This window comes from Hyalella azteca, unplaced genomic scaffold (genome assembly GCF_000764305.2).
Source record: "Hyalella azteca isolate HAZT.00-mixed unplaced genomic scaffold, Hazt_2.0.2 contig6663, whole genome shotgun sequence".
In the NCBI taxonomy this organism is placed as follows: Eukaryota; Metazoa; Arthropoda; class Malacostraca; order Amphipoda; family Hyalellidae; genus Hyalella; species Hyalella azteca.
In genome coordinates, this window is record NW_025936817.1 from 49,563 (window position 1) to 64,215 (window position 14,653).

The 14,653-nt window shown below is 37.7% G+C and overlaps 1 protein-coding gene across 1 annotated transcript; it reads left to right on the top strand.

Moving 5' to 3' along the window:
* The first annotated feature begins 1,351 nt into the window (after positions 1-1,351).
* Positions 1,352-14,161, top strand: LOC108674407 (geranylgeranyl transferase type-2 subunit alpha). The gene is made up of 12 exons (XM_018162349.2): positions 1,352-1,489; positions 2,546-2,656; positions 3,009-3,124; positions 3,788-4,039; positions 4,965-5,077; positions 5,597-5,796; positions 6,595-6,695; positions 7,711-7,876; positions 9,354-9,546; positions 11,212-11,340; positions 11,648-11,863; positions 12,610-14,161. Exons 1-12 carry the CDS (start codon positions 1,487-1,489, stop codon positions 12,822-12,824), a joined length of 1,815 nt encoding a protein of 604 aa, XP_018017838.1. The 5' UTR covers positions 1,352-1,486; the 3' UTR covers positions 12,825-14,161.
* The last annotated feature ends 492 nt before the right edge of the window (positions 14,162-14,653 follow it).

Below are 14,653 nucleotides of genomic sequence, written 5' to 3' on the forward strand. Positions count from 1 at the left end.
TTTTGTGGATTGGTCCATAAACATTGACATACTATAATACAGTACTATATCAATGTTGAACTATAAAATTGCATCATGTTGATAGCTTGCATGGCTACTTCAACACTGACTGGATAAGGAAAGGATATAGTGATGGGAGCTCTTAGAAGAAAGCAGATATAAATAAATGCCCAAATGCAGAGTCTACATTAAACACCCTGTGCCAGATCCAGAACCAGCTCCCTGAGTCTTCAGTGACTAGTGTGGCACACGATTTGCCTCCTATTGATGTGCAAACCAGTGGCAATGCACAGGTAATATGCATCAATCCTGCTGATGAAGCCTGAAAGAAAATGCTGACAGCACCAGAACCAGGATGAGATTCTGGAAATGATTGTTAATAATATATTTTCAATCAACCTTGGCAGTTTTTCTGTCCAAAAATTTTAGTTGGAAGGAGAGAAGACAAGATAAGAGAAGGAAGAAAAATAGGAGAGAAGATCAAGAAGCCTCATCTGACAATTTCTTTGATTGCAGTTGTTATGAAATAAAATGTATGTTTTAAATAATGTTTACCATATATTCAGTTGTATGGCCATGCTTACTTTGAGCAAGCTCAAGTTGTTGCTGTGGACACTTGACTTGACTACAACCAGCACTTGACTTCATCAGCTGTTAGGACCTCTAGCATTTTTACCCATGAAATGGAATATGAACTAAGTGTGAAATTTGGAAAAGCTAACCTTTGGCATGCATCCCCCTGAATTAGCCCTCTGCCCACAGATGGGGGCTTAGGCGGGGCAGTCCTAAAACTATTCTTATGTTACATACTCTTCTTATGTTACATACAAATGAATTATGACCAGTATATTGCACACACAATTAGTGAAATATATCTGTAAATACACATCAAAGCCTGCTGAGAATTTTGTTAATTTTTGTAATTATCAGCACATATTAACTCTCTCTCTGTGTCTCAATGCCTCCAACAATTGTTAGGACCAGCCCACTAGGAATTAGGAACTGAGGAAAATGTCTCTAAGCTCATGTATCCAAAAATTGTCCTGAATGCATAGTGACAAAACAAGCATTTTCTGGAATCTGTTTATTTTTAATTTTCTTGCCCACTCGAGATTTTTGTCAATATTTTGTGTATGATATAATGATAATGTTGGTATCCATGATGATGATAATACTTTATAAGTCAAGGGTTACTTAGAGGAAATAAAAGTAACCTTGAGGAAGAGTATCTGAAGAAAAAAAAAGTCTTGGAGAAGAAAAAAGTTTCTGCTCTGCCACTACTATGTAGCTGAATGGATAACTACCATATTTAACTTCTTTTATGAACATTTATGTTGTATACATTTGATACTTTTCAGTTGATTATGTGATTGCGAATACTAAATTGTTTTTGAATTTGAGCCTGTAGCACTAAACCCATAATTTCGTCTACATCTGGCATATGTTACTCATTAAAAAATTGTTGAAATAGACTAAATAGGTAAAAATGGTGAGTTTCTTGTATGATTATCTTGATTTGCACAATACTCTTGATAATACTCATTTCATATGTTGAAACTTTGAACATTATCACAATTCTCTTTTATGTTCTCAAGATGCCATTTGATTTTAAAGCATAACATTTTTCCTTAATATTATACCTGAAAAATTGCACTATGTTTATTTGTGTTATTTCTTTCCAAGAAATAATTTATCAATTCATACGTATAATTTGAGGTACCAGTAATTGATATGTTTATACTATACCTCTTCATTCCTGTTCCTATGCCATACTTGTATTTCATATCCCTGTTTTGCTTATTATCATGAATTATGTACCTATAGTAGATAAAAACTATATAATTTTTAATTAGGTTGACTGACTGTAAAGTGTGGCACAACATAGGTCAAGGAGGCCTGATTCATTACCTCAAAGAACTCATTTCCTATGGTAAACTCATTTCCATCCTATGTTTTCATAGGAACTAGTTTATGCAGAAGTGCTATTTTCTAAAAACATAGATCAATGTAACATGCTTATTCAAGAACATGTAACAGCTTCATTTATGCATGTGTTTTGTAAAAGCAAACCTAAATTTTTCATCTCATTCATCCATTTCATGCTTGTAGAGTTGGCACAACTCTAAATTTAATGGTCTCCCTACAGCATAGTTGAGAATCTTGTGTATGGAAAATGTAAATTTCTTGCCTAGTTTTCACTCTGCTGGTTGCCCAAGTTAATTTAGGTATTGAAATAATTTTAGTGATGACAACTGCTATTGAATCATCTATGTAAACAAGAGCTTGGGAGAAAATTATATCTGCTACATGGTTTAAATCCTGTGCATGAAAAAAAGCAATTTTATCTGTGCATTAATTAATTTATTTGAATTGTTTCTATTGTATTTACTATAATTTATGAGTTCAAATTCTCATTTTAATTGTAGTGATGAGATTAATATGAAATAATGATCACTCTGAGTCTATTTTGATTAAAACTCATGCTTTGTATTGGCTCATCTGTGGATTTTTATGAACCTAAGGCAAAAATATTGATCTTTTGCAGCATGGTCGTTTGAAGGTGAAAGATTCTTCTGAAAAAGCTGCCGAAAAGGCTATTGAAAGAGAAAAGAAGAGAGTTAAATATGTGGCTGGGATTCAATTTCTCTTTGAAATGGTGAGATATTATTCATTACTATGAATAGAAGAAGACTTGCTTATACAAAGTTCTTTCTGCATATCCTAACCTAAATGTGGAAAGTAACATAAAAAATGACAAAAGTTGATGTTTTCAAGTGAATTAGAATAGTCTCCCAGATCTTTTTAAAAAACTGCTTGTTTCTATACTTTGTAGAAATTTTGACTGTCCAATTTCTGGCTTATTTTTCCAGAAGAATATCTTGAACTATGCAAGCATAATAAGAGGGTGTTCTATGATCAGGCTCAGAGATCCTGTTCTGTAAAATAAGTATATAGAGTATATATAGTAGATTATTGTTTCTGTATATAGTAGATTATTGTTTCTGCAGCGGGAGCGTGGTAGCTACAATGCCGAGGCCTTCAAGAGTAGTGCGCTCTTACTCCAAGTCAACCCAGACGCTCTTACTCTATGGTGTATTAGAAGAGAAATACTCCTTTATTTAAGGTAATTGTGCCTAATTGCTGAAATATGTTTCACTTTAATAGAGTACTATAATTAGCTGAAATTCTGCTATGATTTCATGTTCAGCAGTTTTTTGAGACTCATGTGGCTTCAATTTATGGAAAGATGTACTGTAGAAGATTTGTTGTTGCAAGTATTTTTCATATTGTAAATTATACTTCTCTCAGCATTCTTCACTCTATATATACTACGTATATCAAAATTTGTTATAAATTGTTTGGATCCTGCCATAAAATATAAATTCATTCTAGAATGATAGCTAAAAGTATAAATTCATTTGGCTTATCTATCACTGATATCAAATACATCCTATGGCTAGAATGATCCTGACTTCTAAGATATGTTGTGCAAATGCAATGAGGCATCAGTTGTTTATACAATTTTATCAACCATCAACAGCACTGATACCTTGAAGTTGTCTTTGTATGAGCCAAACCATTTATAGATTCCTCCTGCTAGTAATGCAAAAAAGTAAATGTACAAAGTGAACTCACAGCCAGAAACTAATATGTTATTGCCTGCATAGTTACCACTAGCCTATCACTTTTCCATAATATTTTTTCAATTGAGCATTTGCTATATTTTGTTAACTTAAAATTTTAACTCAAATTTTATGAATGATTTCATATTAAAAATTTGTTTCAGGAAAAGACATTATGAAAATAAATTATTAAGGTCAGAAGATGATGGAAACAAGACTGAGAAAACAACTGAGACTGCTGATGAACAAGATGGAGAAGTAGCTGATGAAAAGGATGCATCATCTACTAATCATGTTGAACATTCTGATTGGAAAGGTTTACCTCAAACCTGGAAAGAATTGGCATCATCTGAGCTTTCAGTGGTTGCTTCTTGTCTGCAAGCCAACCCTAAGAGCTATGGCGCCTGGCATCACAGGTCAGAATATTTACCTTCTCCTGAACCCATAAATAGAAAACTAGGTACTTTAAACATCAATCATTCCAAATATCTCCTAAAGTAAGCTGAACTTTTTTTCAGCTGATTATTCTTTTGCCTCCAGTAAGCTAGCAAACTTTATAGGTTCTCAATAATTTCTTTTAATTGATTGCATTGAAAGGCAAGCTGATAAAAAATGTCTATATATTAATAGCTTTTGAGGACCAGTATTTGATCCAGTCATTTATTTACAGTAAAAATATTACATGAAAAATATCCTACTGTTTTCTAATCCTAGGTGATTGATAATGGTTCAAAACATGAAAATTCAATTTGAAAATTTGACAACTCCGAGTTAGTGTTGGAATTTTAGCCCGCAATCAGTGTTGAATGTGCATTAATTTATCAAATTGTGAAGAGTGTGTGTCCGGGGTCTATTTCTGGGACCCCTGATAGATTAGTAACTGAGAGTCAGGACTCTAGTAGTTCCAAGTATGACTATGGCAGGATCAGTGAAACGAACGGTTAACACTAGATCTATTATTATTATAATAAAGTGGCTCGGTGAGTACAGAAGTAAGGGGATTGACAGGCACAGCACAAGTACGTGCTGGAGGAGCGGCTAGCAAGGTGATAGCTAGGCAGTACCGCTACAACTGACGAGCGGTGCACAGATCGAGTTATATATAGGCCTTAACAGGGATGACGTCACTGAGTGTGACTCTACCATGTGGGTACAGAACATGTTATAAGAGGGTGACGTATGATAACCTAGAGGGTGATAGAAGATACCCTGACATGTGTGAAGGAGGGCAGTGAGGTTATTATGTTCACAATGGGAAGAGTTATAAATATTATTAGACAAGAAACAAATGAACTTTCTAAATGGGTTCTTGAAAATTGAAATGGCAATTCATTTGTTCAGATTTTGGGTGCTGCAGCAGCTGTGCAATGATATTTCTGAAGAAGATCAGCAGAAAGTATGGAAGGAGGAGCTAGAGTTATGCAACCTTTTTCTCTCCAAGGACGAACGAAACTGTAAGTTATCAAATTTCTTATGCTTGAAATGCCTCTCTTCTTTAAGAAAAATAAAAAGATAATTCATATTATAGTTATTTGCTGAAATTTCATGGCCATTAAAATTGTTGACATTTTTATGTGTTAATTAACATTTAACAGCCACATTTGTGGCATCTTCATCAAGTCTCTTCATTAGGAAGATTCTGTATGAATGGATCCTGTGGGTAAATTTCTTCACTTTTACTACTCATTTACTACTCAGACTACTTTTGTTAAGAAAAGTGTTCCAATTTCCCTCAGAGGTGTTTTGTTTTGATGATTGTGATAAACCAGCATTCAAATCTCCCATTTTCGTTCATTTATCCAGAAATAATTGTCAGAGAACATGAATCTGGTGCTTGTGGCAGCTAGAGCTGCCTAACTTATCTCACAATACCGTCTGCGGAATTATTGATAAGTAAAATTCTATTAAAATTAAAAAAATATGCATATAATTACAGATGGTTTCATGTGTAAGAGTATGTTTGCGTGGTGCAGTTCACTGCTGGGACCACCGCCGCGCCGTGACTGCCTGTGGTGCCGTGCCAGCTGAGCGCGAGCTGCGTTTCTCCCTGGACCTCATCGAGCGCAACTTCAGCAACTACTCGGCCTGGCACTACCGCTCCAAGCTCCTGCCTCTTGTACACGCGCCGCCACCCGACTCCTGCTACCCTATTCACGAGAATACATTTCACAAGGTTCACATTTTTAATTATACCGTATGCAGAATGACATTTTTGCAGCTATCTGCTCATGCTGCTCATTTATGATACACTAATTAGCCATTTCTGTGCTGCTGCACTGTGCAATAGCGGGGAAACCTCCCAATCCTGTAAATGTCGTGCACCTCATTTCGCGTTATTCTGCTTACAGCTTCCTACAGTAGCTCGATGTACGTAAAGATTTAAGCGATTTGACACGTTCGTCAGCAAGCTAATGAAGCAAAAATGGCATAAACAACCAGACATAAACGTCAGTACGTACTGAGGCGACAGTGACATCTATAAACAACCAGACAACTGTCAGTAATGATGCGATAAAGACTTAAGCCAACAGACGCAATTGTCATTAAATAATCAGGCGGAGATTAACTTCAGCAAAACTTTATCAACAGTTGAGGCATTCAGAATTGTGATGCAAGCAAAAAATGACCGCTATGTTGATGCTTGAAGCCAGCTGTGTGCGTTTAAAGGAATGTTCGACGTTCAAAATTTAAACAATAGATTCTTTTCATGAATCATACGAGTTCCAGCTTAGTACGCATATTACTTAAAATTATTAATTTTAGTATTTAAAAAATTTGAATTGCAGAATGACAAGTTTGATTTATCATACCTGTAATGTGCGTAACATAAAGATGAATTAGATTCATTCAAATTTGATGAATTGGAATGATAATTAGGTAAGATTCAAATGTTTCATCTACAACAACTTGAAATAAATCCTGTTTGGTCACACCTCCTTGCTTGGGCATCAATGTAACGTCTCGTGGCCAGGAGCTGGAGCGCGTCGTGAACGCCGTTTTCACCGACCCTGGCGATCAAAGTCCCTGGTTCTTCTTGCGATGGCTGCTGCAGAAGCAAGCGTCGAAACCGCAGTAAGCTATTTTGCCTATCTTGTGCAGTGTAATATCTCCTCTACTATAATCTCGATTTAAAACTACAAATGATATTATTTCATCAACTTGTTTTTGAAGATGTATGTAGCAATTCAATTGTGAAGCACATTTCCGTAGCTGTGCCACACGGATTTTGTTAAGTTCACAGCCCGCTTGATATTTCAACGATTTTCCTCCATTAATTGAGTTTTAAAACCCAATTGCCTTCTTTAGAGAAGCGTGATTACATTTTACATTTTAGCGTGAGACAAAACGTTGTCAATCTTCGAAAAATGTATGTTTATAGATAAAGTGCCAATTTAATTCAAACTTGTCATAGAATTCTTACTTTTTAGATAAGTGAAAAAATAGCTAGTTGAGGTTTATTTTTGAAATAAATGTTTTCCTACTAAACACCCTCACGTATAGTCACCCTGATAAATAATGATGCGATTTTAGTTTTTAAAGGTATTGTAGGCGCAGGCCGCAGTTCCTTCCAGTAAATAATCCAGGCTGATCAAGTCTTGAGGTAGTGCTGCAGTGAGCTTATAAAATGAACTCTCTTCTAGTGCGCGATGACCACATCTGCTCTAACGTGAATATCTGTAATAAGCTATAACATTTTCCAGATTTTTTTTGTTGTGTGAATGTTTCTATACTTGTCATGTCAATTTATACTGGCTTTGTGAATTCAGAATTGTTTTGACAGATGCTCCTTGCTCATTGATTACTGCAAACTCCACTCTCCTTTTTCGATTGGTGATCTGAGTTGGATTTGGCTGACTTTCCTGCTCTACTCGCTCCTGTGTAAACTTTTTGGCTCAAATTCTTACTAATATTCTTCAAAATCGTCAAATTTAGTGCTAGCTTCTCGCCAGTTTTAAAAATTGTGCCTTATAGTTGAAAGTTCGCCTCAACATCTATTACAACTCTAGTGATTGTAAGACGGTGAATGCCTCGCCTTGTAATTTGAAATGGAATTTACTCATCATTGTAATGTGTCTCACTTTTTCAGATTAGTTCATATGACGGTTAGCCGGAAGGAAGATGGTTCAGCAGAAGTAGTTAGCAGTTTCTCTAGAGTAGTTGATGAGGCAGCAGTGAGCGCCATGTCTCCTCTACACCTCGCCACCCACGTCACCTGGACCAGCGCGTCAGGGCGGCCGCTCGACTCGGTTTGGGTGAGACTTGATGGCCGTGAGCTGCGTTATGTACTGGCAGCCTACAGGTATTTTACGTTCAAACAGCGTTTATTAAATGCCTTTCAACTAAATCTCCTGGTAATCAAAGTGGATTTCAAAGTCATTTGCCTGGAGGTTGGGCAGTGATGCCCGATGTAGTTGAGACGCTATTCGGTTACTTTATAAATGCTGTTTTTTTTCAGCCTGTTTTTGGTATATGTGTGGCACAAGCTATTCTACGAGTTAGTTGACGAAATTCTTTGATATTTAGCTATACAAATGGATTTAGTATTTTTGAATTGAGCCTATAAATTTTTTAATTCGAGTACTTAACTATATTAGGTCAAAAGATGCGTGATTTCCACCGAAATTCACAACTTCCGCAAGTTTGGAATTTGCAACTCCTCAAATGAGAATGGGCGTGAAGAACCGTGTATTTTCGGGACTTGCTAAAACACCCATTATTTGTCAAAATGTTGCTATGATTTGTGTTGTGCCACTTGTAAATTTTTTTTTTTTTGTTCGATACACTAATTAGCCTGAACCTGCTGATCCGTGAAACGAAACTTGTATTAAAAGTTGATAAATTAGAACCTTTATTATCGGTTCCAGGGAATGTAGTTGGCAGAACGTTGTATTGAAAACGTAACTTCAAAAGGCTTCATGTAAAACGATTCTGCATTCAAGAGTTCATTCAGTCATATTTTTTAAGTAACATTGCTCAGAGCATTCGAGTTGTTCGTTGACACTCTCGTGTGCACCTCCGATGGAAAAATAAAAAGTGCGTTCTTAGTACGATGGATGTAAAATATTAGGCTGAAGAACATAGTAGAGCATATATGACAGACAGAACCTGCCTATTATGCTAGAATTTGTATTTTTTGGATGACTCGAAAATAAACTCATTTTATGAGTAAAGTAGATGATTTTTTCTGGTCACTGAAAACATTGGCGTCAATATTATTCTTGATTTTTGTTCAACCTAACGTTTGACTATCAAATATTGAACATAATGACAAATTTATCAATCGGGAAAATCGAATAAGGAAGTAAGACGTGATTAGCCACATTCTAATCAGGGCTTACGAACAGCTGCTACAACAGTGCCCTGATACCATAATTACGAGCACCTGCTACAACACTAGTGCCCTGATACCATAATTACGAGCACCTGCTACAACACTAGTGCCCTGATACATGCCCTGATACCATGATTACGAGCACCTGCTACAACACTAGTGCCCTGATACCATGATTACGAGCAGCTGCTACAACACTAGTGCCTGGAGCCATACTTTCAAAACTCGCTAAGTGAACGTAAGTACTTACACTCTATTTTCTTGTCTATGATTGGTGGATTTTGCTCGAAAGGCCGTCAATTATTGGCTGATGAACTTGCGATCTCTTAACTTTTTTTGAAAGTATAGGCCCTGATAATTACGAGCAGCTGCTACAACACGTCTTTTATTTTCGTCAGTTATGTGAGGTGGCGGGCGACGCGGCAGGCGATGTGGTGGTGGCGGGCGGTGAGCGCGTGCCGCTGAGCGCCGTGGACGTGTCGCTGCGCGTGACGGGCGCCGCGGTCGCCTGCCCTGCCGCCGCCCGCGCTGTGCTGCACACGCTCCTGCACGACTGCCGTCTCCTGCACCAGCTCGATGCTGACAACAAGTGTGAGATTATCTTGCCTTGTCAGAGCTACTACATTATCTTTACTTGTCAGAGCTACTACATTATCTTTACTTGTCATAGCGGCTACATTATTTTTACTTGTTATAGCTGCTACATTATCTTTACTTGTCATAGCTGCTACATTATCTTTACTTGTCATAGCTGCTACATTATCTTTACTTGTCATAGCTNTAATATGAATGCCTTGCCTTGTGATGTCTGCTAATATGAATGCCTTGCCTTGTGATGTCTGCTAATATGAATGCCTTGCCTTGTGATGTCTGCTAATATGAATGCCTTGCCTTGTGATGTCTGCTAATATGAATGCCTTGCCTTGTGATGTCTGCTAATATGAATGCCTTGCCTTGTGATGTCTGCTAATATGAATGCCTTGCCTTGTGATGTCTGCTAATATGAATGCCTTGCCTTGTGATGTCTGCTAATATGAATGCCTTGCCTTGTGATGTCTGCTAATATGAATGCCTTGCCTTGTGATGTCTGCTAATATGAATGCCTTGCCTTGTGATGTCTGCTAATATGAATGCCTTGCCTTGTGATGTCTGCTAATATGAATGCCTTGCCTTGTGATGTCTGCTAATATGAATGCCTTGCCTTGTGATGTCTGCTAATATGAATGCCTTGCCTTGTGATGTCTGCTAATATGAATGCCTTGCCTTGTGATGTCTGCTAATATGAATGCCTTGCCTTGTGATGTCTGCTAATATGAATGCCTTGCCTTGTGATGTCTGCTAATATGAATGCCTTGCCTTGTGATGTCTGCTAATATGAATGCCTTGCCTTGTGATGTCTGCTAATATGAATGCCTTGCCTTGTGATGTCTGCTAATATGAATGCCTTGCCTTGTGATGTCTGCTAATATGAATGCCTTGCCTTGTGATGTCTGCTAATATGAATGCCTTGCCTTGTGATGTCTGCTAATATGAATGCCTTGCCTTGTGATGTCTGCTAATATGAATGCCTTGCCTTGTGATGTCTGCTAATATGAATGCCTTGCCTTGTGATGTCTGCTAATATGAATGCCTTGCCTTGTGATGTCTGCTAATATGAATGCCTTGCCTTGTGATGTCTGCTAATATGAATGCCTTGCCTTGTGATGTCTGCTAATATGAATGCCTTGCCTTGTGATGTCTGCTAATATGAATGCCTTGCCTTGTGATGTCTGCTAATATGAATGCCTTGCCTTGTGATGTCTGCTAATATGAATGCCTTGCCTTGTGATGTCTGCTAATATGAATGCCTTGCCTTGTGATGTCTGCTAATATGAATGCCTTGCCTTGTGATGTCTGCTAATATGAATGCCTTGCCTTGTGATGTCTTATAATGGAGCGGTTTTGCTCAGCTTTCTACCAGAACTATCAATTTAACAAAGAATAAGACTACTACGTTCAAGATGGTATGTACAGTAGTTGTATGTGATATTATAGGGTGTATAGTCATGATGATGTAAGTTCGAGGATTCGTGGCACTAAAAGTTTCTTAGTACCCTCATAGCTTATTGTGGTTTATCTGCCTATCACAATGTTTCTTTTAATATTTGTAGCCCATCAACAATAAGAAATTGAAATGGAATCGGCTCATATGTCCTACACTTTGTATATCAAGTATTTATCGCTCATTTTCCATGTTTAACTAACCCTTTCTTGCAGGGGTGCTGATGTCGCTTGCGGAGGTTCTGTGTTTCCTTGGCAGCACAGACAACGTTACGGAAGCCTGCGACCTCCTACAGCGCCTCAGCTCTGTTGACCCCTTGCGGGCTGGCTACTACACTGACCGCCGTGAGTACACTGACTGGCTACTACAACCGCCGTGAGTACACTGACTGACTACTACACTTTTAATGATAATAGCATATATGACTAACTAAGGATTGATTTTTGCCAGCTATCAGCTCGCATTTAAATCCATACCGATCGAAAATTTTTCTTTTCAGACTTTTAATGAAATTACCGCTAATGCAGCAGTGCTTCATGAGGTGGTATTCTGCACGATTGGCTCTTTGAATTGATGAATTCTGAGGCTTGATTAAGTTCTGAAGTTTTTTAGGTGAGATCGTCAGGTCTGATGATGAACTGATCATGGCAGGGAGCTCGCTGAAGCTACAGGAGGCTGTGGCCGTTCAGATCACTGACTCGACCACAGGCCAAGAGACCAAGTTTAACGGTCGCTCCCTGGGTCTGCCTCGTCTGCTGCTGCCTCACCTGCTCGCCTGCTGTACACACGTCGACCTCGCCAACAACAACATCACTGATCTCGCCGGCGCCTGCAAGCTCGTCTCGTGCACACATCTCGTCCTTGATGGTCTGTATTCTAGTCTTCAATCCTGCGTCTTCGTTTGTTATAACAGAAAAGATTGCGGTGAAGACTGGTGAACTGAATAAAAACTTCTTCAGAATGACGATTGTTCATACTTTTTTTTGGTAATGTTTGCAAGCCTTTTACCTTTGAAGCATCAAACAGCAGTTAACAACTGAAGGCAGATAGGGAGAGAAAATTTCCGGGAAAAAAATGAAGTATTTATTGATAGGCTATGACATAAATACCGTACAGTTCCTTCGGGATGGGCTCATCTGATGATAGTTTTCATCTGCCCGAGGATAAGTTCGTTTGACGAACTATAATATTTGTCATTCTACACCGTCTTACATTCCTAATATTGGTCATTCCATACCTTTATTTCAGCCGTCTAGCTCTAATAGTTGCCGATTTAGACTTACCTTGTCTGAAGGGTAGTGTATGTAAACTCAAACAAAATGCCATTTATGGGGCCTCATGAAAGTAAGAATGATATATACGAATTGCTTGAAAGATGAGATCCTGCAATGATAATTCCAGCAACTTTTAACCAATTTCTATTATCTTTTGCGATGTTTATGTCTGCAGGAACGCTGCATGCTCACGGCCTGATTCTCTATTGTCAAAAATTCTTTTCATATGAAATATATGCATTGGAAAACGATAATGTCTGTTAGGACCAGTTACTTCTTGATATGCAGCCTTCAAGCTGGATATTAATTAATATGAATGATATATTTTGTTGTGTGCAGGCAATCCTCTTACGTGTCTGCAGCCGCTGTCACGCCTGCGTCGTCTGCGCGAGGTGTCGCTGGCGTCGTGTGGGCTGCAGAGCGGCGCGCAGCTCGCACCCTTATCTGCACTCAGCAGCTTACGCAGCCTCGTTTTATTGAACAACGAATTCCCGCCTAGCGAAATTCCTGTGATTAGAAACTCATTCCAAGACGTTGTTAGCCTTAAGGTATAAGGTTTTCTTTTTATAAGAGGTTTGAATTGCCGTCATTTTTACTTTGCGAAGTTTACTGTTTATTCAAGAAGTCATTTTGAACTTGAACTAAGTGAAACAGAATTATTAAAAGTACCGGTATCCTATTGAAAATGACAGAAAAATGGCTGCGCCAGCCATCCAGTCGATATAAAAAATTTCAAGTCCAAGTGTTATAAAACTGTTAAATATTAAATACAAATAAATTCTTTATTACTCAAGTAGCTATTTGTGTTATCTTTATTTAACAGAAGTTATTACTTTTTATGAAGACAACAATTTTGCTTATTTTTCGTGCAATTGTCTTTACTTTCTACTACGTGAATTTTTCAAGTGTCCTTTTTACTCTCATTCCTTTCCGGCATATATATACAGATTATTTTCATCATTTGGAGAGTAAATTTAGATGTGCCAGAATGCGTTCACCTTTTATATATTGTAATATGTTCGAAATAAATATTAGATGGATTGAGATTTTTGTGACGAAGATTGAAGGTAACCCGATTGATGTGCCTAGTCTAACTGTTAATGCATCTGGAATGTCAACTCTATTAACTAGACTTGTTTCACTTAAATTCATTGCTATTTCACTCGACCATTTTCACTTAAATTCATTGCTATTTGGAATATCTTACCTCTGAATTATCCTCCTTCTCTTACGAGCTCTTCGCGAGTTACACACACTTCTAAATATTCGTTAGTAATACAACTGATTCTTCAAGATATTTTTTTTAACTAAAATAGCAAAGAACTATGTCGATATTAACTCGAAATACATATTTCTCTATTGTAGTTGAATGGAATAAGACAGGATATCTGTCAGTAACATCGGTTGTTGATCGTCATTCCCTTACTGTGTGCATAGAAGTTTGAGAACCGATTTTTTTGTAGAATTTGGTTTCAGTTCGTACGTCTGTGTAAACCAAATCTCGCATTGAGACCATCGAAAACGATTAAGCCAGTTTTGTGCGTTCGTAATTGTATACATTTCATTTAATTATTTATCGCTGTGATGATATGATCGAATTTATGGTCCAAAATCCAGACGCAGGATTAAAATTTAAATCGAGACCAATTGGCTCATCTGTCCAACTATCACTAGTTTCGACGCTTGCATTAAGCGGCGAATGGCGAATGAAAATATCGAGGTTGATTTTCTTCAATGTCAGTTGAAGGTATTGTGATTTGCATTTCACCGATTACCTCTCCGTTTAATGTAGGTTATAACATTGAAACTTATTATATTAATCCCTGGAATACCGCATTGAAATAATCTTTGCAGACAATATTCATAGTGAAAATCACATTGTAATACATTCTTCGGGACTTTTCTGACACAACCTTGCATTTTTCTGTCAATGGGAAACACTTCTGTATTCATGTAGAACCTTTGAGCACAGTAACGGCTAGATCGTATTAATGCTTACGAAGACAGAACACTTTCCAGCCATTGAAAAGAATTTGATTGCTTCTGACTCCTATCATGTTGGTATAGCAGTGGGCAACACATTTATGGACGCTCGGCCTCCACTATGAGCACTGATCGCGTCGCGAACATGTGCAAATAAGCTGCAGCTGGTCCTTATAAGGGCCAACAGATGTCCAAATACACACGTCATAGTGTCAATCTGAAAATCGTGATAGGAAGAGGCTGCTTCTCACGTACATGATCTAAACCCATTTTCTGTCTTGGTGAATGTATTGAACAGGATTCATATACATTCTGGACAACTTGGTAGCCATTTCGCTGCTGGCTTTATTGCGAAATGTCGTAGTGCGCAATGTTTAGTGAACAAAATGTTTAAATTCAG

Bases quoted from the DNA above. Each gene is read 5' to 3' on its own strand.
- LOC108674407 (XM_018162349.2), top strand. The intron at 5,797-6,594 runs GTTCACATTTTT...TCTCGTGGCCAG, and splicing joins ACGAGAATACATTTCACAAG to GAGCTGGAGCGCGTCGTGAA. The intron at 11,864-12,609 runs GTCTGTATTCTA...TGTTGTGTGCAG, and splicing joins CACACATCTCGTCCTTGATG to GCAATCCTCTTACGTGTCTG.